The sequence below is a fragment of the Podarcis raffonei genome, chromosome 11 (genome assembly GCF_027172205.1).
Source record: "Podarcis raffonei isolate rPodRaf1 chromosome 11, rPodRaf1.pri, whole genome shotgun sequence".
NCBI lineage: Eukaryota > Metazoa > Chordata > Lepidosauria > Squamata > Lacertidae > Podarcis > Podarcis raffonei.
Genome location: NC_070612.1, coordinates 22907361 through 22931162, shown reverse-complemented (window position 1 = coordinate 22931162; position 23802 = coordinate 22907361). Strand labels below are relative to the sequence as shown.

General features: G+C 43.0%; 1 protein-coding gene across 2 annotated transcripts in view; it reads left to right on the top strand.

Moving 5' to 3' along the window:
• SLC38A9 (solute carrier family 38 member 9) overlaps positions 1 to 22056 on the top strand; it is a 41343-nt gene extending 19287 nt beyond the window's left edge. Inside the window, exons 11-15 of one of the 2 annotated variants that reach the window (XM_053408204.1) lie at positions 8025 to 8131; positions 13317 to 13430; positions 16369 to 16517; positions 19197 to 19286; positions 21513 to 22056. In XM_053408204.1, the coding sequence (XP_053264179.1) occupies positions 8025 to 8131; positions 13317 to 13430; positions 16369 to 16517; positions 19197 to 19286; positions 21513 to 21678 (626 nt within the window). In that variant the 3' untranslated portion in view covers positions 21679 to 22056. The remainder of the gene's footprint in view (positions 1 to 8024; positions 8132 to 13316; positions 13431 to 16368; positions 16518 to 19196; positions 19287 to 21512) is intronic. The other variant, XM_053408205.1, reaches the window with a different exon arrangement.
• Positions 22057 to 23802: the final 1746 nt, after the last annotated feature.

The window sequence follows — 23802 nt, the reverse complement described above, 5'->3', positions numbered from 1 at the left end:
GTTGACTTTTCCAGCTTGCTAGCACCTGGAGCTTGCATTGGCACTAGTCAAAATGCTCTTGAGGCCATTAGCCTCTTTTTCTTCCTCCAAAAGGCTTGTAATGAGGCATCAGGGACCTTCACTAGGAGTCTCATTCTGCTGCCAAAAAAAAAAAAGAGCTCTGAAGAACTTGCTTTCTTCATGTGGTGTCTGATTAGAATTAGGTACTCTTTTCGCCTGGGGAATCGTTATGTCAGTTGCTAACATTTAATTAATTCTTGCTGGGGGAAGTAGAAAACCCTTTCTGCCCACTCCCCAGTGAATTTCAGAGGGGTTCAGCACCACCCTACCCTGGTAATGCATTTGCTTTAGAGAACAGTTCAGCTGTTCTCCAAGTCACAATAGATCAGTCGTCATAAACGCAAAGAGAACTTCTGGCGACTGTTCCCAACACAGCTTTCCTCCACAGAAGAACACATGTGGAAAATATTGTACAGTGGTACCTCTGGTTACATACTTAATTGGTTCCGGAGGTCCGTTCTTAACCTGAAACTGTTCTTAACCTGAGACACCACTTTAGCTAATGGGGCCTCGTGCTGCCACTGCACCGCTGGAGCACGATTTCTGTTCTCATCCTGAAGCAAAGTTCTTAACCCAAGGTACTATTTCTGGGTTAGCGGAGTCTGTAACCTGAAGCGTCTGTAACCTGAAGCATATGTAACCCGAGGTACTACTGTATAAGAAGTCCCTCTCCATGTTCTAGTGAATGGAACTAATTCTATTCCAACAATCGTCTTCCCGCAAATGCCATTGTCATAAGTTTGTTTATCTGTAAAACTTGCATCCTGTACTTCTGTCAGAAAACCCCAGAACACCTGCTGCAAATACATACATAAAGCACAATAATAATAAAGCATCACATAGGTTGTCTTTTCACTACAGAGGCTAATATTGCTGTCTTAAAAGCCTGCACAAAAAGCAGGTCTTAAGGAAGCACCAAAAGCTATGCTGCGTATGGTGTGCCAAATCACAGTGAAGGGAAGGGCCATAGCTCAGTGAGAGAGAGTGTCTGCTTTGAATGCAGAAGGACCCTGGTTGAGTCCATGGCATCTCCAGGTAGGTATAGGAATGTCCCCTATCTGAAACCCTGGAAAGCTGCTGCTAGTTAGTGTAGACCAGGCTTCCTCAACCTTGGTCCTCCAGATATTTTTGAGACTACAATTCCCAGCATCCCTGACCACTGGTCCTCCTAGCTAGGGATCATATGAGTTGTAGGCCAAAAAAAACATCTGGAGGGCCGAGGTTGAAGAAGCCTAGACATTACTAAGCTACATGAACCAGTCATCTGCCTTGGTTTGAGGAAGCTGATGCCCTTGTAGTCTTCAGAGGAAGGGCATGCCACAAATGGGGTGATCTTGCTAAGAAGGCTATCTGATGGGCAGTTGATCCTGAAATTTCACTTGAGGAACTAAGGAACTTAAGGAACTACCAGCAGGATATCAAGTCATGGGTTAGATTATGTGCTTGGTTGAGGGGGGTGCATTTCTACAGATTTGAGGGGTGTCCCCCCCCTTACAATTAGCAGTATTTTATGAGGTAAATAGCAGAGTTCCTCTAGGGAAGGAAGGAAAAGAGCTATGTTAAATTGAAAGGTATTACAGGAAGAAATGTTTTAAACTGGGCCACTCGGGGAAACCAGCCCGTAGGTGCGGCTGGCTGTGAGCAAGGAGAGTTTCTTTCTCATCTTCTTAAGTGTGTGCCCCACACAAAACACCACATGAAATCTAGTCTTGAGATAGAAAACTGTATCTATCCATCAGCTATCTCCTCCTCCTACCTGTTTGTAGTTATTCAGTAATTTATATTTTTGTCCTGTTCGTCTACCAAGGAACTCAGGGTGGCATATATGGTTCCCCTAACCCTAACCCCCCATGCCTTTTTATCCTCAAAACAAACCTGCAAGGTAGGTTAGTCTGAGAGATGATGACTGGCCCACGCTCACCTGGTAGGCTTCATGGCTGAGTGGGAATTTGAAGTTGTTTCCTCTGGTCCTATAATCCATTACTCTGCCCAATCTACTCAGTATACTGCTCTGGGTCTCTCAGCTGGCTTGCCCCATAACAACATTGGCAGGAAGTGGATAGGAGAAAAGCCCTTTCCCCCCTCAACCCACTCTGTGATGGGACGGAATACGTGAGGGAAATAATTCTCTTATATTCCCAGGTTAATTTCTCTTATCTCTCTCACACATATACATTATTATTATTAATTATTTCAGTGTTCTAAAGAGGGTAGAAATTAGTATATGAACATGTTCCACAAGTTATTTTTCTGGAGTCCTCCCACTCAGTTTACTTGGAGAGTGAGCCAGGACAGAAGCAGACTAGCCAAACTCCCTGAAGGCCACAGGGCTGCAGCTGTTGAGGAGAGAGAAGAAGCACTGCATGCCTTTGTTCTATTATGTATAAACTTTAGCACAGTTAAAATACTATTTAACAAATGCCTTCTCTAATCTACTTTCAGTATTCTTGTTTCCCGCCTTTCTCTCTTGTGTGTCTCTCTCAGTATAGGAAGGAATGCTAAGGGGCTGTCTTCATGGAGGCAGTTGCCCCATGGTGGCCAATTCAGAGGCAACCGTGTGCACATAGCAAGGTTAAATATGTGACATTTATTATCCCACCAATACAACCGCCTCTTTTTTGTGGTTTCAGTTGATAGGGAGGCAGCGTTGAAATGCAAGAAAGCTGGCTTGTGCCGTTGTCTGTCACAATCGTTGTCTGTTAGGCTGTGCACTTGCAAGAGCTGATGTAATTTAGTGACCACATAATGTGAGCTCCCAGCTCAAATGCTATGAACTCGCTAAGCAACTTGCTCTCTTTCAGCCCCTCCCAGTGAAATGGAAAGTTAAACTTCCAGTTTATGATAAACTGCTTCCCCCCCTTTGCGAAGCTCAGGGTGCAGCATAAATTAACCTGTCAAAAATACTTTCTCCTTTTCAGGAGAAACTTGAAATACTGATTTGTTGAGCTTACCATGTAGAAAAAAGGGGTTACAGTGACCCATTTTTTTTGTCAGTCATGTCCTGCTTTATAATTTAAGTTGTACAATTTTGTAACATACCACCATTTAGAGAAATAGAGTATTACAAAACTGGGCCAGATTTATTACTGCCCCATATAATGGTGAGTGCCTCAGTTTTAAGTGCGTCAATACAGATGGCAGAACCTAATATGGTTCTGTATTCCTTTTTTTGTATATTTTTTATAGGCGATGGACAAAATTCATAAAACTAAGGTCATTTCTCATTAAAAGCAAAAAGAGTTGCTGCTTGCTATAATGCAAAACATATGTGACTTTGACAAATTTGTAAGGAGTCCACGCCGAGATTCCGGATTTGCGGTTTGGAAAATGTTTCTCCCCTCTTCTCCCATCCCCTATAATAGTGTAAATAATGACGCTAAAAAGGTTTCCTAGTCAATGGCTGACCTTTGCGGTAAACATCATTTCCCATCCGAACAATGAAATATGGAGTGATTGAACTTTAGTTTGACAGCAGGGATAGGAAAAACCATTTGCGCTGCTAGAGAGATGCGCACTCCTCTTAGTCCTCTTTGGTAAAGATCCAAATAGAAAAGATGCCTCTGGGACAAAACAGATAACAAGAACAGCCGCAGACAAATAGCTTGTGTGGGCCACAGTGGCATGCAAACTCCATGGAGATGGTCCAGTTTGTGCCATATGCATATTCATACCTGAGAGAGTTCATTTTACCTGCGACTGCAGTTGCATCGATTTCAGCTTAGCTTGATTTAGCATGCAGCACAGAGCTGTTCCCTGACAGCCCTCCAGATGTCCTTCGTCAGAAAACACTGCTCAGATTTTGCTGTTTACTGGCACACTTAATCTGTGAATGTTTATAGCCTGCATGGTTATCCAAACAGAGCAGGGTAGCGGGTGGAGGGAAGAGGGCTGGAGAATGATGCGGCTTTGATGAATTGTTTGTGAATTGGAACAGATGTCAAGCCAAGCAAACTGCATTTTGGTGAATCCAGATTTTTTTTAACTTTAATCAGACCAGTCCTACAAACTTTGCAAGTTCACCCCTGGCATTCTGATAGATCGTGGGTGGGCAAGATGGCTCATCTTTCAATAGCCATCCCTGAATCTGAAGCAGGCAGGGCAGTTACCCCAGGTTTCTACCCATTTTTATGAAACGGAAAGAGCACACTGGACACTATCTGCACAGCCACTAGGCTAGGGCAACAGTAAAAAGAAAAGGGTGGTGGTGGTTAGAAGAGTAGTCTTGGTGGCAGATTGGTGCATTATTCTGCATAAATTTCCTAGTTGGTGGTGGTTGTTTTCCAAAATACAGGCATTTTGTCAGACAGTCTTTTAAAAATCGTTTTTCTGGGTTGTTTTTTTAAAAAATGTATTAAACCATTTATTTATTTAAATAACCCTTAACCCATGGTACATCATTTTCACAATACAAATGTAGGGGGAGAGCTATCTTGGTTCATTTCATGAGTAGAAAAACAATGCCTATTATTTATCCCAGCAGGATCAGTCCACAGAGTCCCTTGGGTGGATGGTGGAATCCCACAACCACCTTGTCCGTTGAATAAAAGTATACCATTGAGCTGCAAAATCGTCCTCATATTGAGCCATTCTCAAAGCTTGGGCTTGTTTAGTTAGTATTTCTGCCAAAATGCTTTGCCAGATGTAATAATACTCCCCCCGCCACCTACAAAAACCAAGTCTGCAAAATGGTTGTGGCATTTGTTGAAGGAGCTAGATGAGCACTCCAGCGCCCAACTGGTACAGCAAGGAAACGTTTAGCCGCAAAATTATATTTCTGTTACTCAACAGTAAAAAACCTAATTTTTAAAAGGTACATAATATGAATTGGGTAGTGAGAAGAAGAAACTAGTTGGTGTTTTTGGCTGTTAAATGAAAAATGGAAAGGTGGCACTCACCAAGAAGCACAAAAACCAGGGGAATTAGGATTATTGATGGTTAAAATATGAAACAGAACTTCTGAACGTTAAAAATCCTTGTTTAAAAATACATGTGCAAGTTGGGTTTTTTTTTTAAAAAAAAAGGTTGATAAATTTGTGGCTGTTCAAGTGTTTAAAGCAGGGGTCAGCAAACTTTTTCAGCAGGGGGCCAGTCCACTGCCCCTCAGACCTTGTGGAGTGCTGGACTATATTTTTGGGGGGAATGAACGAATTCCTATGCCCCACAAATAACCCAGAGATGCATTTTAAATAAAAGGACATATTCTACTCATGTGAAAACACGCTGATTCCCAGAATGTCCGCAGACCGGATTTAGAAGGTGATTGGGCTGGATCCGGCCCCCGGGCCTTAGTTTGCCTACTCATGGCTTAAAAGTTTAGTGAACCTGTTGACTTCTTTTCTCCGTTGATCAGCATCCCCCTCTCAAAGTTTGCATTGGCTGTCACTAACCACTATGCCTGACACTAATGCAGTCAAATTTCAAATAACAACCATAACCATAGCAGGACACTCTTGAGGGGATGGAATCATATTTTCCCAACATGCAAACTGGGTTTTCCTGGGGGAAAGGCATTTCCTTGTGATAGAAGTGCTTTGTTAAAAAAAAAAGGAAAAAAAGAATTGTGCAGCAACTACATAATAATTTTGTTCCACCCATCCTCCATAGAGACCCTTACACTCAGGGTTAGTGTTTTGCTGTTGCCTACCAATTTCTGAACTTCAAAATTCCCATGCCTGAACTTGCGTCATTTTGCAGGCAGTGGAGTGGGGAGGAATAATACGACGCAGACCGTAATGAGCGGTTACGGATCCATTTGGATGATTCTTACTTTTAGGACAGAAAAGTTGAATTTAAAGTAGGCTAAACGAAACGTATTTTTCCCATGCATGTGTTTGTTGGTAATCAAGAAGAAGGGAAAACTTCCAAGGGCAATTAGGAATACAGTATCCTGGAGACAGATGTGCACTGTATTGTCTTAAGAGGAGCCGTCTTCTTACAGTAATAAGTGCCAGGACAGAGCTTTATCGCATTTGAGCAAGGGCAGAGAAACAGCAGGAACTCTGAAACAAATGACCTTCTGCAGCTGACATCAAAAGCAGCAAGCTAATCCAATATAGAGCACAAATGCTTATTGGAAGGCATTTCTCTGGCTCCTCTCCCATTTGCCAAAACTGATTATATCCCACCCTGAACCCATTTGTTCTATCATGTAGATTGAACAGTGTGTTCAGAGTGGTAAATAGAACAGAGACAGTTAAAGGCGGTTATACTGAATATATGCTTTTAAAAAAATGCTGCCTTGGACCTCCATATTGGAGGAAGAATGTAAGTTAGACATTCTGCTAATAAAAGGAATACAGGCTTTATATTTAATATATACAAGGTGTCAGGTCCATAAGTAATTCCCCGTTTCCCGTCACTAATTTCATAGAATCAGAGAATTGTGGAGCTGGAAGGGACCACGACCCTGCTAACAGTTTGATGTTAATTACCAACACGTTGTTGCAATGTGAGTGGATGGTATTCAAAGGGGGGGGGGAGATATTAAACACAAAAGTTCCTCCCTCCTCTGCCCAAGATCAGGAATTGACGTTGGTTCAATTCATTCTCTCCTCATTCATGTTCCCTTCGTAACATACAGAAGTGTTTCCCAGAGTTTTTGAAAGTAACCCAGGATATCAAATCACTTTTCTCTAGTGGTTTCAATATTCAGAAGGACATGTGAGAAAACATGTGTACCCAAGGACCATTCTTGATCTCGTGGCACAGGATTAAAGAATTCAGTTTTCTGACATCCTTCAAGCCTTTGTTGCAATTCCTGAAAGAAGTTTTGAACAGTACATTCTAAAAATTAGAACGCTTTCAAGACTTTGTGCCAATACTGCTGCTTCTTTTTTGTAACATCTGAGCAATATGCCCAATAAAAACAGTCACGTTGGAGCATTGGTGTTGCACATGTGCTATACTACACACACACACACACACCCCATTCATAAAATTTTGTGAGACCTGACAATAAGCTTCCAAGTTACATTGAAAAGAAGTGCTTTAATCCCTGCTTCAATAGTTCCTTATTTACTTCCTGCACTACTGAATTCGGTGTTTCATTTTTCACTAGCGGGATTTAAGTTGAATAAGATGAAAACTAAGGTTTTAGAGAAAAATCTAACAGTGACTGAGAGAGAGAGGTTTCAGAAGGAGACAGGATTAACACTGGTTAAGAAAGTGAAATACCTAGGGCTTAACATGACCGCTAAGAATGTGAATTTATTTAAGGATAACTATGAAAATGTTGGATGGAAGTGAAAAAGGATTTAGAAATATGGTCAAACCTGAAGCTATCACTAGAGATAACTTCATTTTAGATTTTCTCAACAGTCAGAGCAGATTCAGGCCTTGCTCAGATGCAACAACAAAACAGGGTTTGTTTTGAGCCTTAAGGCTCCATGCTTCCTTCCCTACCCCTAAAATAATTAAAGTACAGACGTACCTTGGAAGTTGAACGGAATCCGTTCCAGAAGTCCATTCAATTTCCAAAATGGTCAACTTCCAAGCTGTGGCTTCCAATTGGCTGCAGGAGCGTCCTGCAGCCAATCGGAAGTTGCGCTGGACATGTGGCTTCTGAAAATCGTTTGAAAATTGGCACAATCACTTCCGGTTTTCTATTGTTCAGGAGCCAAAATGTTCAAGACGTACAAGCGTCTGGCTTCTAAGTTTACACTGTATTCATTTCTGCCAATAAGCTGCATCAGCACTCAGCAAATGGGTGGTTTGCTCAAATTTGTTAACAAAGCAATTTGTAAAGCTGCTTGTTTGATATGTGTTTGGCTACTACCGTTCCTCACCCTTTTACCATGCTTCCCCCTTGAAGAAATTATTGAAGTTTCTCCTATATGGCGCAGCTGGAGCCTTAAAATTGGCCACAGAACCAGGCCCAGGAATCAGTAAAGTGGGAGAGCAGTGGTACCTATTATAGTGGTGTTGGCAGCCATTTTGTTAATTATAATTTATTTTTGTTTCTCCAGAGTTCAGGACTCTGTTTCCTCAGCTTACAGGGGTGCTGACTCTGGCCTTCTTTATTCATAATTGTGTAATTACACTGCTTAAGAACAACAAGAACCAGGAAAGCAATGTAAGTACAGCACGAGGGATTTGTATCTACATATAATGAACCGCTCTTGTCTGAGCTGCTTTTGCATACTAGATGTGATGTGCACAGATATAAAAGAACTCGCATTCTTGGTCCTTTCCCCAAGATTCTGCCCTGTATGCTTCATCGCTTATGCGTATCTTAACCGTTGGCTGGGTGAATTGGTGGGGAGATACATGCAGGAACAACCTGTGCATACAGCAATTGGCTACTGTTGGGGTTAGATCCACATCTGAATCCTGAAGTTAGGAGCCATAAGACAGGGAGTAGCAGCATGCATATTATGCAGGTGAACGGAATGCCTCAAAAGAATTTGAAACGTAGATGGAATGTGTTTTCTTTTCGCATGTTCTCTCGAATAGACAAAATGGCAGCCCCCAGACTGAAATTCATGAACTAAAATGGGTTGCAAACCTTTGCCAGAGTTTAACATGGGTAGCCGACTTATTTTGCTCTGAGGGTTTCTCTTAATTTGTTCATTTGCATGAAACAAAGACATCCTGCATATCCTTTTCCTGGGCATGCTAGATAACTAATCTCCCCTAATGCGTGTGCAGTCTTCTAATTCTGAAATTATCATCCTCAAGTCTGGGAAAGTTAGTATCACTTCTAAAGATAAGCTGATATAAACAGCCAAAGAGTTGAAAAAAGCATTAGGAAATGGGGCTTTACTGCGCTGGCCTTTTCCATACTTCAAGCGCATTTGTCATTACGACTCTAAGCTAGCTTGAGGTTGTTATGAAGGCAGCAAAAGATATTAGCTGAGATAACTGTGGAGCATTTACTGATCAGGCAGGGTTCTTTTTTGCCCGTGATGAAGTATGTTTGGTTTTTATTATTTATATTCTGAGCCAGCACCTGTTCTGATAAGTTAATTATGACTCTGGTTCCATTTGTTTTTGGTAATGCCCAATTCACTTCCCCACAAAAATTAGCATGTTGGGGAAATGGCTAGGTTTCTTCTCCTGGACATCTTTGTGTAAGAATTATATATTTTTAGTTGTATGAAGAAGTACTCAATTGCATGAGTCCCCACCTGAAGTCTTAAGTGGTAAAGTCGTATCACTTATTCTATTGTTTGCAAGAACTAGGCTGTTAGATGCTTCAGGTGTGTCCATCCCACACCCCTGGTAACATGTTTAAACCATGTCTTTGACACAGATAAAATCTCTACCATGTTATCCAAGGTCTCATATGGAGGGTTTATTTAGCAAACTGAGCCATAAGATAGCCTTTCTTCATCATCCTTCTCTGTGTGGGGTGAGTGGGGAAAGATTAATCAATATAACAACCGGAAGAGTATCCCGTTAACATGCTGCAGGTTTGATAAGTTCTATTGTGAAAATCATAGTTGTGCTCTGAAGTTGCACTTTTCTACAGTTTCGTACAAGAGGATTTTATAACAATGATTTTGCTCTGAGCCAGTTTCTATGACATCATAATGCCTCTTGAGGACTGGAACTGGAAAAATGATTGAACCGAGCAACAAAAATAAGCAGGAGTATAGAATGCCTTCCATACGCGGAGAAGCAAAAAAACCACTGGGGTCCTTGAACTTAGAAAACGAATGACTAAGAAGGGATTTGATAGAAGCGTATAAACCCACAAATGGGTTGAAATGGATAAATAGGGAATGAAAGAGTTTGGGTTTTTTACTTTGCTTTGCTTCATACTAGAATTAAAAGGCACCAAATACGCTTCAGGTTCCATACGCTTCAGGTTACAGACTCCGCTAACCCAGAAATAGTACCTCGGGTTAAGAACTTTGCTTCAGGATGAGAACAGAAATCGTGCAGCAGCGGCGCAGCAGGCCCCATTAGCTAAAGTGGTGCTTCAGGTTAAGAACAGTTTCAGGTTAAGAACGGACCTCCGGAACGAATTAAGTACTTAACCCGAGGTACCACTGTATATGCCGCCAGTTCCAACTTCTCCATCCTTTGACCACACTGGATCTTCTAACACTTTCATAAACTACTACTAACAATCAAATGACACAGTTCTTAATCTGTGACACGGTTCCAATTAAGCTAGTGTGGGACAATGGTGAGAGTTTTGGAATAAGACTAGTGAGACCCAGGTTCAGATCCAGCAATGAAGATTACTGGGTGACCTTGATGAAGTGTTCTAGGTGACTTGGTGTAATCCGCTTCAAAGGGTTGTTTTGAAGATTAAATTAGATAGGAGCATGCCATATATTCTGGCTTCTCCTGCCCTTCCCTCCATGGAGTTCATAAATGTAATAAACAAGCAGGCAGGCCCAAGCCTGTTTTTTCTGTCTGTTCCTTATATTCTTTCATACTCTTTAGTGATTTTGGCCAAATCCTGGAAGTCGTTGGTTTACATCTAGTCTGTGAAGCTCTCCCGGTCAGAGTTTCTGACTGCGTCCACCTCTGAGGAAAACGTGTGTGGCTCATGCCAATTTCCCTCAGTTGTACTTGTCATGGGGATTACAAACAGTGACTCACAGACCTTTACCAGCTACTTATTTCTCCTTCTCCTCCTTCCTTGATAATATATTCTCCATCTTATATCAAGACGACACTTTCACACTCCCTCTTCCTGCCAGGCCCAAGAGCCCTGTTTGTGGGTAAGGCATCAGGAGAATGTGTTCCATAACCACTGCAGGGATCAAGTGGGAATCCTGCGTTTTAAGGCTGCCTATGTATTCTTCACATTTTTATTCTCTTCCCCCTTCCCTTTCTTCCCTTGATTCCATCTCCCAAGGAATGCTTACACAATGTCTTGGGCCAAAGCCAGCGTTTTATGATGTGTTTGTACAGTTCTTTGCATGGTGGGTTGCTGATCTGTGTCTGGTGTTCTAGACGGTGACACAATACATTGTAATAACAACAGTCAAGGTCTGGTCACTCGGCAGGTTGACTCCTGTATCCTCCATCAGCCTTGTAATTTTAAACAGTTGCCTGTGGCGAAGTACAATGAAGCACAGGCGCTTTTGCTTTCTCCACCCTGCCCCACTTTTCCCACCTGCATTTCCTTCTTGTTCTCCCAATGTTCAGCTGGAAATGCAATGCTTGAGTGGCTTCAAGAGAGGTCTGGACAAATTCATGGAGGATAAGGGCGATCAATGGCTGCTAGCCCCAACGGTGATGCTTGGTCAGAGGCAGTACAGTGGTACCTCTGGTTACGAACTTAATTTGTTCCTAAGGTCCATTCTTAACCTTGAAACCGTTCTTAACTTAAGGTACCACTTTAGCTAATGAAACCTCCTGCCACCGCCACCATGTGATTTCTGTTCTCATCCTGAGGTAAAGTTCTTAACCCGAGGTACTATGTCTGGGTTAGCGGAGTCTGTAACCCGAAGTGTTCATAACCCGAGGTGTTTGTAACCCGAGGTACCACTGCAATGCTTCTGAATACCAGTTGCTGGAAACCACAAGAGGGAAGAGTGCTCTTGCACTCAGATCTCGCTTTTGAGGGTTTCCCATAGGCAGCTAAGTGGTCACTGTACGAACAGGATGCTGGACTAAATAGGTCATTGGCCTGATCTTGTTATGTTCTTAATGTCAAGAGAGGAAAAGAATGCTCTGGGATTAGATATATGCAGATTTTATTTTTTTTTAAAAAAACAATTTCAGTTTATAATGTATATATTTTCTTACTGTTGATCTTATTCATACTTTTAAAAAAACAAAAAAAAAAACTTATTTCAGCCTTGACCTTTATTAACTATTTAATGGGTCTTTTAAATGTTTTGTAAATTCTGGTAAAACAAATGTTTTATGACCCATCCTATTCTTCTGATGGTAAATTGTTTTTTAGCTAATTTTAATATTGTATTTTTGCATTGTTTTGACCAGCCCTAGGACCAGCCCTTCACTATATGAGTGAAGGGTGGATAAGAAATCCAATGAATAGTAGGAATAATATTTAGTAGAGCTGGTGGTAGGCAATCATACCTCTGAAAATATACTCACTAAGCAGGAAATGTACTGTGATTGTCTTGTCAAGAGTGCAGGCCCATAGCTTCAGCTCTGCATTCAGAAGGACTGAGGGTTGAATCCCTGGTGTCTCTAGTTAAAGGAATTTGGGTATCAGGACTCAGAATGACCCAGGATCAATTACCGAATGGACAATATCAGGCTAAATGGACTTGGTCTAAGCCTGCTTACATAGTCAGGGCTGCTAACTGAAAACGTGTCTGAGGGTGAACTTCAACAGAATTTGACAGCTTTTACCAGACACTAACAGACCCTGCTATCTTGTTTGATCTTTTGTTTAGTTTCTAGCCCTCACCATTGCAGAGGTATATTTAAAAACACGTAGGTGATGTTTAAAAAGGCATTTCTGTTTGGGGTTTTGGGGATGTATGCCATCTGTGGTTGTATATCTTTGTTCCTTGCTCACAGCCACTAGTCAGTTTTCCCTAACTGTATACTCCTCTTCCCCATTATTGATCTGCGTTTTCTCTTGCTACTACCCTGCTCATTGCTACAATAACAAAATCCACAATAAATTAAGCATTGAATACAGTTGGACTGGACTTCCAATTAAACATGCATGGGATTGTGGCCTCTGTATGTATCCATCTCTAGCAAATGTAAAATAAGCACATTAGCTGCTATGAGGGTAGCTTTTAAAAAAATGATTAAAATGCACTATTTGACTCCATCAAAAGAGATTTTTGTGGCAAGATCTGTTTTTGTGGTGGGTGCTTTTAACTTGTTTTGTTTTGTTTTGTTTTCTGCACAGCAACTCTCTTGTGCTCCTTATAAAACTGGGGAGCTCTCTCTGTGTACGTTTTAGTGTTAGAAGCAGCTTCCAATAGGTTTAATATAAAAGTACAGACTTTTTTTTATTACTTTCATTACAACTCCTCCCATCATGATTTAATTATTCTGTTAACATTTACCATTTCTTGTGGAGCTGTGTTCCTATTCTACATATTACTGGAAAATGTTCTTTTCTCAAAGTACCGTCATTGCATTGTATCCTCATAATACTTAAAATTAAGATGGAAAACAATAAGTTCTGGTCTCATTTACCCGAATGGAAATAAGGATATTCAAATCATATGCTTTCATTGACTTTGGTGGTGGTGGGGATAGTTAATTTGAGAAAGGAGCTTCATATGACTAAAGTTCTGTCAAATTACGCAGTTTTGTTATGGCTGATTCCCCCCCCCCCGCTTGTTTTTTTTTAACTGCAGGTCAGAGATCTTTCCATTGCCTATTTTCTGGTGGGTTTAACTTATCTCTATGTTGGGATATTAATCTTTGCTGCTTTTCCATCTCCACCATTATCTAAAGAATGCATAGAACAGGTAAGGAGGAACTTTATTGTATACTGACAGTGTTGTAAGCTGCATAGAATGGATATTGCTGCTTTCCTTGTTCTTTTTAGTTCCCTCTCTTTTCAATTGAGAGGGACGCGGGTGGCGCTGTGGGTAAAACCTCAGTGCCTAGGACTTGCCGATCGTATGGTCGGCGGTTCGAATCCCCGCGGCGGGGTAAGCTCCCGTCTTTCGGTCCCAGCTCCTGCCCACCTAGCAGTTCGAAAGCACCCTCAAGTGGAAGTAGATAAATAGGTACCGCTTTAGAGCGGGAAGGTAAACGGTGTTTCTGTGTGCTGCGCTGGTGCTGGCTTGCCAGAGCAGCTTCGTCACGCTGGCCACGTGACCCAGAAGTGTCTCCGGACAGCGCTGGGCCCCAGCCTCTTTAAGTGAGATGGGCACACGACCCTAGAGTCGGACACGACTGGCCCGTACGGGCAGGGGTACCTTTACCTTTTCAATTGATTCTGATCTCCTTAGCATAAACACTGCACACATTTGATGGCACTAAGCCAGAACTGTGGACAAGGGCACACATAAAGCAACATTGGGTTTGTCTAGCTAAGGCTGCACTGATTTGGTGGGAAAACACGTTAGTGCGGAAACAACACTGGTGATTACATCTTGGCTTAAGAAGCTGATATATGAACAAGCCTTTTCCTGGCGTGCGGTTAGTTACCAGCTTCAGAGAAGCCACAATCTTTTTTTCTTTTTTTAGTTATTTTTTCTTTGGTTTTTAAACAACAAAAACAAACTTCAGAACAGACATTCAATATTTTACTCTGATTAGCCTGCCAAAAATCCAGATTATAGCCCACATTCTAGGCAAACCAGGAACTTAAACCACAGTCTGAAGTTTGTTTAAGTTCCCAGTTCAGATGAAATGGGACAGCATGGCACATTAAGACCTTTGGTTTAATTGTGGCTCATGGGAGGGGGAGGCAAGCATGGGCAAAATATTCATTACATATCTCTGCCTGTTCAGGTGAGATACGATTGTCCAAACTGGCTCACTGTCTAAAGTGAGACAACAGTTCCTAGCAGTAGGTCGAGTTTTATATGGGCACCTGCAGCTGCAAATCCAGGAACAAATCAAATTCATAGGTACCACAAGGGTTGTCTAGTCCAACCACCTGCAATGCAGGAATCCAAAAGAATACTGTATCTGAAACTGAAAAAAGTCAACAGAGGAAATATTAAGGGGAAGTTCAAAATAGGAGGACTATTGCTAGTCACTATGTGATTTGCCTCAGCCAAGAAAATCCCTCCTCCTTCCTCTAAATCAAATGTAAGACCTGAAGTCTGCAGCCTGCAGAAAATAAAGAGACCAAAATTCACATGCATGGAGTTAGCATAATCTAGCCAGACATTGTTGGACTCCAGCTCCCGTTAGCCCCAGCCAGCATGGCCAGTGGCCAAGGATGATGGTACTTGTAGTCCAAAATGTTTGAATGGCAAACTGATCTAGGGTTGCGGAAGACTGGTCTAGCCATATCCATAGGTATGGCTTCAAACAAATATCTGAGGTGGTCAAGAATGGTTGGTTTGCTTTGGCATGGCTGCTGTTGTGTAAGCAAGACCATAACTTTCTGGCTTGTACTACATTTACAAGAAATTTCAAAGCAGGCAATAGATAAGGATCTTGCCTCTTGTTTTGAGTTAGAACAGCCTATTCTCACTAACACTCGCGGTGCCAAACAAATGGTCCCCAAAATAGCTATTTATTTGAATTCCCCTGCCATCTAGAAAAAAAATAAAGCGGCAATTTTCACTTTGTTTTTATTCATATGAAGTTGTGATGCATGTATAGAGAAGATGCAAGAAGATACATTGGAATGGTTTTGTCAATGTATATATGCTGTTTTTAATTCGATCCTGATTTGTGTATTGGGAGCTAAAATGGCAACACCACTACATATCTAAATGCACTACATATGCCTCTTTAGCAGTTTAGTCATGCCAGCCACATGACCCAGAAAACTGGACAGATGCCAGCTCCTTCGGCCTGAAAAGCAAGATGAGTGCCGCACCCCATAATTGCCTTTGACTGGACTTAACCATCCAGGGGTCCTTTACTTTTTTTAAAAAAGTACATATGTACTGCTAGCATAGCGTATGATACACCACTAGGACATCTATGGGCCTCGGAGTATAAGAATTTGCCCCAGGTAGTAACTGGATATTATGACCTTCTTATATATGGGCTCTATATTCACTTTTTAAATTCAGGGAACTAAACTACTGTGACTAATTGGGTTATGTTTGGGGTGTATGTGTAGGGACGCAGGTGGCACTGTGGGTTAAACCACAGAGCCTAGGGCTTGCCGATCAGAAGGTCACGGTTCGAATCCCTGCGACAGGGTGAGCTCCCATTGTTCGGTCCCAGCTCCTGCCCACCTAGCAGTTCAAAAGCACGTCAAAGTGCAAGTAGATAAATAGGTACCGCTCCAGCGGGAAGGTAAACGGCGTTTCCGTGCGCTGCTCTGGTCCACCAGAAGCGGCTTAGTCATTCTGGCCACATGACCCGGAAGCTGTCTGCGGACAAACACCGGCTCCCTCGGCCTATAGAGCGAGATGAGCGTGCAACCCCAGAGTCGGCCACGGCTGGACCTAATAGTCAGGGGTACCTTTACCTTTTTATATTCACTTTTTAAATTCAGGGAACTAAACTACTGTGACTAATTGGGTTATGTTTGGGGTGTATGTGAGTTCTGTTTGAGACAGAGGGTTTTAGCTGGGGCTTAAGCATCTCCAGTAAAGGAAACCTAACAAATATGGATGACGATTGTAGCATAGCCTGTACAAATTGTATACATGAGAATGACTGCTGTTGATTTAGAAAATCCGCATGTGCATAATTGTGGAAGCAGAAGAAGGTACATACTATAACTGTCATTGTTGCTATCTCATTAGCCATTTCTTCTGTCAGAATTTTTTAGACAACTTCCCCAGTAATGACATCATGTCATTTCTGGCAAGAATATTCCTGCTGTTCCAGATGGTGACTGTGTATCCACTGCTTGGATACTTGGCACGAGTTCAGCTATTTGGACACCTCTTTGGAAATGTTTACCCAAGGTAAAGACAGCTCTTTTTGCATGCATCTGCCTTCTGCCTGACCACGATCACTGCCGTTCCTGGACACATCGCTGCTTCTCACTTGCATCCGTCCAGGCAGTCATTTGGTATTGAGTAATAGTAGCTTCCCACTTGCAATCCTTCTGCAGCCCAGGATGCGGGTGGCGCTGTGGGTTAAACCACAGAGCCTAGGGCTTGCTGATCAGAAGGTCAGCGGTTTGAATCCCCGTGACGGGGTGAGCTCCTGTTGCTTGGTTGCTTGGTCCCTGCTCCTGCCAACCTAGCAGTTCGAAAGCATGAAGTGCAAGTAGATAAATAGGTACCACTCTGGCGGGAAGGTAAACTCTGCTTTGGTTCGCCAGAAGCAGCTTAGTCATGCTGGCCACATGACCCGGAAGCTCCCTCGGCCAGTAAAGCGAGATGAGCGCCGCAACCCCAGAGTCGTCTGCGACTGGACCTAACACTCAGGGGTCCCTTTACCTTTACCTAATAGTAGCTTCCTACTTGAAATCCTTCTGCAGCCCAGGAGCTGCATCATGTTATGCAGGAATTGAAAAGAGGTAATCCGGTACCTATTTAACATTATCAATGGCTGCTTTTGAGCCACCTTTCAGACACTTTAAGAGTGTCAAGTGACTGGCATCTAAACCTCCCTGGTACAATAAGATGAAGTTCCCTCTTTCAAAGACTGAAGCTGTTCAGTGTGGGACAGTCCTTGGTCCTACCCTACCCCGTCTGTCAAGTCTGCTTTAAAACGATGCACCCATCTTCAGACTTCATTTGCTCGCCTTCAATGTTATGTCATGCAATGGACTCCGTTGTACATTTTCCTATCTTCATCTTTGAACTCCAGCATACTTCCTGCAGGACAGTCTGCCCTGATTTTCATAGTCTTTGCAATTCAGAACCAACGTTTTCTTTTAAGTCCCAGAACTTGCAAATGTGGAAACTGCTGTTTTATAGTTCCTGGCAACAGAACTCTAGAAAAGATGTATAAAAACCAGATAGCTACAATTTTGGAGTGAAAATGCAGTTTTTTAACTACCCCTATTTGGCAATAAGTTCAAAACCCATCTTAGTTATATCTAAGGAAGAATTAAGCAGTTTATCCACTGCTCAGTAACACATTACTGACAACTTAGTTTTGTTTAGAAACACATTGTTCCTGGTCTAATTCCTAAGTGGGGTCTGTCAACTGTCCAAAAGTTTCAGCTTTATCGGATGCCAAATATAAGCGTGTACTTCCTGATGGGGATGGGATAACTGGAGTATATTACACCCATGTTTTGGCATCTATACAGGCATCGTAATGGTCTTCAGACTCAACTTAGACTAATGGGTATGGAGGCTTTAATGGCTTGAGCTCAGCTTTTCCTCCTCTACGTCCTAACCTAAATGCTAAGGTCTACCTTACACTTATAACCAGGCATCCTAAAGGTACCCCAGTCCCCTACTGTAGCGTAATAAGTAACTCACAATTAGCTACCCTTACATGGCACCCAATATCTGTTGCTCGAAGCAGTCACAGTCTATGATGTGGTGCTATGGTTGGAGTGTAGGGGCAGTATTTATCTAAATAGTTGCGCTAGTGCAATAGGATGTCCCCCTCTCCCTCTGCGCTCACCCCACACCACCTCCCAAGAACCAGAGACTACCTTTGCATTTTAAGATGGGAACAGGGGAGGGAGTCTGATTCTTTCTAAGTCTTAATACATTGCAATATTCCAAAAAAGTGAAATTAACACCTTGGGAGGAATTTTTTTTAAAGGATATGTTTCTCATGTTCTGAATTTGCAGAGACTTACGAAGCAACCTAGTAGATTTTATATATAAAGGTTTTTATCTTTTATTTAAATATCAAAACATACCATTTTTAAGCACATGTCATTCTAGGTTTCCTAGAAGTTTCTGAATCAGTATTTCAAACAAGTTCATTGCTTTGCTTGCATTCAGAGATTGGTCTTTTTGAGAATGTGAAAATTCTTTCTAGTTAGGAAAAAATATATCTTTCCAGTTAGAGAATTCAGAGGAGTACAATAAACCTTCCCATAAGAGATCTAGTTTAATGAACATTGTTCCTAGTCATGAACCTTGAAAAGCCAAACATTTATTTAATCTAAGAAAAAATGCTCAAGATCTGCTTGTGTAGTAGATGCATTTAGTGTAATGCTTTCCACTCTTCCGAAGATTCTTCCTCTGGTCCTCATTAGTCTGCTTGCTCAGCTCAAATCATTTCCTGGATCGAAAGCACTGCTTTTCATGTGGGAGTTCTGTTCTAGAGTCTTTGGGTTTGGAGTAGTTTCAGGGATTGTTTTCATGTTTTGCTTTTTTTTAATATAAAAAAAACCTGCGTTCAAAAAAAACAAAACAAAAACCCCACCACCGAACCCTTGGGGTGCTGCATACTCCACAAGCTACATTGTTTTCAGAAGAATTGCCAAATCATACATACCCTATTTGGGAATGAGCTGGCAAGTCCAAGCATTCAAGAGAACTTTTTAGGATCTGGCACTCGGTGCCTTCAGTAGATGTCAGGCTTGTTGCGGGTAAAATTAATTGCCTTTAGCATATGAGTCATAGAAATGGAAAGACTTTCACAAGCTTACTGAAGCGAGTAAAGAATGTTGTTCTTGCAGCAACACACAATGTAGGTGACTTGATTTTCCTCTTCTCTTGCAGTTTCCTACACGTGCTGGTTTTGAATATAGCCATGGTAGGAGTTGGAGTTGCGATGGCTGTGTTTTACCCAAACATAGGAGGAATCATAAGGTACTCCTGTATTTTGCGTTTGATCATTATGCCATACAAATGGCTTCCTGAAGGCCGGTACAGACTGCTGGTCAAAGTGCAGATTGTAAATTTGTAATAGCAGAAGGCAAAGTCAGCATTTGTTCAGGGAAGCCTAAGAAAACAAAGAATCATCATGTCCTGTCGACAAATGCAGTAGAACGAGAAGGCAGAATTTTCAAGTACTAGAGTAAACTGTACAATTTCAGTCCATTGGGGGGTGGGGGTGCCACTTTTAATGCTCCCTATCATGAAATAAATAGTGCATTAGAGAGTCAGGGAGGGATGAAGCTTCTGTCCTTGCCAACTCCCGGTTGTGCTAATTTTCTGCTTGCAAGGAGCTTTCCACATGCAGTAATTTTCAAAAGCCTGATTCGGCTGCCTGCAGTCAGACATGATACAGAGTCCAGGGGTCAGCAAACTTTTTCAGCAGGGGGCCGGTCCACTGTCCCTCAGACCTTGTGGGGACTGATTTTTGAAAAAAAATAATAAGGAACGAATTCCTATGCCCCACCAATAATCTAGAGGTGCATTTTAAATAAAAGCACACATTCTACCCATGTAAAAACACCAGGCAGGCCCCACAAATCACCCAGAGATGCATTTTAAATAAAAGCACACATTCTACTCATGTAAAAACACACTGATACCCGGACAGTCCACGGGCCAGATTTAAAAGGCAATTGGGCCGGATCCGGCCCCTGGGCCTTAGTTTGCCTACTCATGGTACAGACCATTCTGTCACCTCAGAACTCCATTTTCTCATTCCTCCCTAATTCAGCTGCATGCATAGACGAAGCATCACATTGCAACCATCACATAGAAGAGATTTACCGTGAATCCCATAAAGACAACCGTACTAGCTGGAGTAGGGCAACTCTTTTGCCCCGGTATAGTTTGGTCAGCTGCATCATCCTCCCAAGTGGCCAGGTGGCTTTTGCCACACATCTGCTTCAGCTGTATAGTAAAATATATGGTAGGATGTGTGATGAAATGGTAATCTGCATGTAACTGGGGTGGCCCGTTGGCACACTAGCATCAAAAGGTGAGGAGAGTCTCCCAAAAACTAGTACAATAAGCCTGCAACATATGTGGAGGGTTGTGTTCTGGGGATGGTGCCTAAACTGAATGCACACAAGTTACATGCGCCCATATTGCGGGCTTCTTCGTAGCTTGTTTCCTTGCAGAATCACTATTGAGTAAAATGGAGTTCGCACGAGTAGTGTTACAGTTCAAAACCAGCGGCCTTTTTCACATTTTCTCAATTGCATAAGGCAGGGGTGGGCAACTGCAGGCCTCTAGACCAGTGGCAGAGCAAGCTGATAGGGTGCCTGGGACAGGGCCGGCCGGGACAGGACGCTCTGCGGCGCCTCTGAGGAGTCTGCCTGCCTCCTCCCACTCAGCCACCCTACAGCTGAGGGGGAGGCAGCGGAGGGACTGTTTGGGGCAGCGTGGAGCCTGTGGGCGCCCAAGCCACCTCGTCACTCCTAGGAGAGCCGCGTGGCTCGAGTGTGCTGCAGGCCCTGCGGTGAGTGCTGCCCTGCATTTTGTCACCCCCCTCAGTGGTGACACCCGGGGCGAACCACCCCCACCACACACCCCTTCCTCCGCTCCTTCTGTAGGCCTCTCTGCCTGCCCTATGCTCTCCCTAGACCACACCCCTCACTGACCCTGCTCAGCACTCCCTCCCTGAGTGTTTTTGCCTGGCTGGAATGTGTCCCTTAACTCTGATAATGCCTCTTCCTAGTTGGAATGGACTGTGTCGAAACTAGCCTACCGTACAAAGGTACAATTTTACATTTATTGTCCCACCCATTTTTGGCTCTGGCTTGGCCCACCACTGGCATCTGGCCCTCGGATGATTTCACAGGAGTGAATGTGGCCCTCTGTCTGAAAAACCTTCCTCACCCCTGCTGCAAGGGAAGAGAGGGGCAGCTGAGAAGAGGAAACTGAAAGGATTTTGCTATATTGTTCTGCCCATAGCAGCCATTTAATATTTAGCCATACTTCAACTGCTTCTCCTCTCATTGTGGACTGAGGGCTGGGTTTTTTTCCCTACAATAAAATTTCTAAGGCAGAAATCCTATGCCCACTTCCATGGGAATAAACCCCCGTAAACTGAGGGGGATTTACTTCTGAACAGACATGTAAAGGGTTGCACTGTAAAAAGGTTAAGATCAAACTTTTGGTTTTTCTCCCCCTCCTCAGGTATTCTGGAGCAGCTTGCGGCCTGGCCTTTGTATTTGTGTATCCATCACTCATCTACATGATCTCTTTGCACCGGGAAAATCGACTGACGTGGTTGGCTATAGTTGTCCATAGTACGATAATCCTTCTGGGAGTAGCTAACTTAATTGCACAGTTCCTAATGTGAACATAAATCTTAAGGTCAGTTTCTTTTTCAAGAGAAGATTCAATAGGTTACCTTGAGCAACAGCATTGTAAAAACTGTGGACTGCCTATCTGTGGGGGCCAAATTCTTCCAAAGAAAAGCTGTATTTTAAAACAAAACGTCTCTTCAAGAAATGGATGGTATACATTGGAACACGTAGTACAGTGTGGCAAACTGAACAGCCCCAGTGAATTTGATGAAACATCAAGTAGAAGTGCAATTGGGATTAATTAAGCTTAAGTTCTTAGGTAAATGCATATATTTTTTTTCAAAGGGAAATAGGCACATGATAAACTTTATATATAGAAACGGTTGGTTGACTTTTCTTGCAGCATAATAGAATTAAGGGACTCTGCTGATCTTAAAAATTCTATATCATATTTCACACAGTGGTGACATCAGTATTATATGTCGAAACAAGTTTGCAAGTGAAATGTAGCACAGATCAAATTGAAGAACATAACTTTTTTAAAAGCTGTAATTGTTGCCTTTTAGAAAATGTAATGTACATGGTTCTTGAAAATGGACTGTTGCTGTACTATCCTTGGATATGCATAAGAATTCTTTTTTTGATGTTTCAAGGCAAGTAGAAATACGTTTTACCTTTCCAACGTGGAAGGGATTATTTGTAAAACTCTCTAGTGTTTGTGATTACTACTTGAAGGCCGTTTCTAGGAAAGTTGACATTTTTGAGCTAAAGTCTGGGAGGGGATGGTAAAATTGGCATGCATGCATGCACAAAGATTGGTCACAATGCTCTTCATACATTTCCAGAGTACTGATTTGACTTTTTAAAAACCTGTGCAATCCAATAGTTACCATACACTGAATCAAGAGATCTGCTGGCAGAATGGCCACGGCACCCCCAGTTTGCTCAGCCCAGCAGGGGAGGAAGTAAATACAGAAGAAGAATCTATATGAAAACAATGGAAAGTGGCATACACAGCTGTACCAATCCCAGAAGCCTAACTGCAGCCTACACCACCACTTGCATGCTGCCTATACTCAGAGGCTATACTCTATACAAAGAACCTGCAGTGATCAGGGTGGATGCCATCAGCCTGCCTCCCAGCATCACAGCACTCAACACCAGAAGGCATCTACTCCAGTAGCCCTAGTGACTTATTGCCTAAGGCATGGGCTTGGGAAGCAGGAGATGGGAGTTTGAGCCTCAACAGGAGCTGACATTCCCCTGTTCACCTCTTGCACACCTGGGGTTGGGGGAGAACCAAAGCAAATGTCAGGGGCAAAAGAGAGGGAGCTGTTGTGCAAGGAGCTGGGCACTCCACTCACCCTTCTAATAGTGGCTAATGGGGAGGGAGCCCCACACAGCTGCTGCGCAGTCCAGCTACTGGATTCCTCTGCCGAAGTGCTCTGAGAAGCTTATGCACCTTGCCTTGCTGTCCAGGGCAGCAGATGATCAGCCCAGGGAGCTCAACCTTCTAATAGTGGCTAATGGGGAGGGAGCCCCACACAGCTGCTGCACAGTCCAGGTACTGGATTCCTCTGCCGAAGTGCCCCGAGAAGCTTATGCACCTTGCCCTGCTGTCCAGGACAGCAGATGATCAGCCCAGGGAGCTCACAGAGAGGTGGGCAGGCTCCTAGGAGCCAGAGCAAAGAGGCACATTTTTTGCACCTCCTAGACCTGCACCCTCGGTGGGGGCCAATCTAACCAACCCCTGCTTGGAGACAACCCTATTCTAGGAAGGGGGAAAAGGCCTAGCCTACCGTATCTCAACCAATCACCAAGAGTGTTGCATGAGCCAATAGCCTGCTCCTAGATGGGCCAACCAGCCTTTCTAGCCCACCCTCAGCAAGCCATGTGACTAATCCACTCTCAACACATGATGGCTGAATAAGAAAGCCATGCCAGGTAACATCCCAGCAGGACTCTTCCTCTTCATACGAAGTTTGGGGAATGAGAGAGTCTCTACCCCGATAGCCCATCAAGTTCCCTGCCCTCCCCAAGTCAGGGTGAATTGCATCCTAAGTAGGGTCTCTTCCCCCCTCTATCTGTATGAGGCTCTTCTATATTGACAGACTGTGAGAGGGGAGGGGTAGTTGTGCCTGGCAACCAACCGGAAAGGACCTTGTACTTTTCTCTCT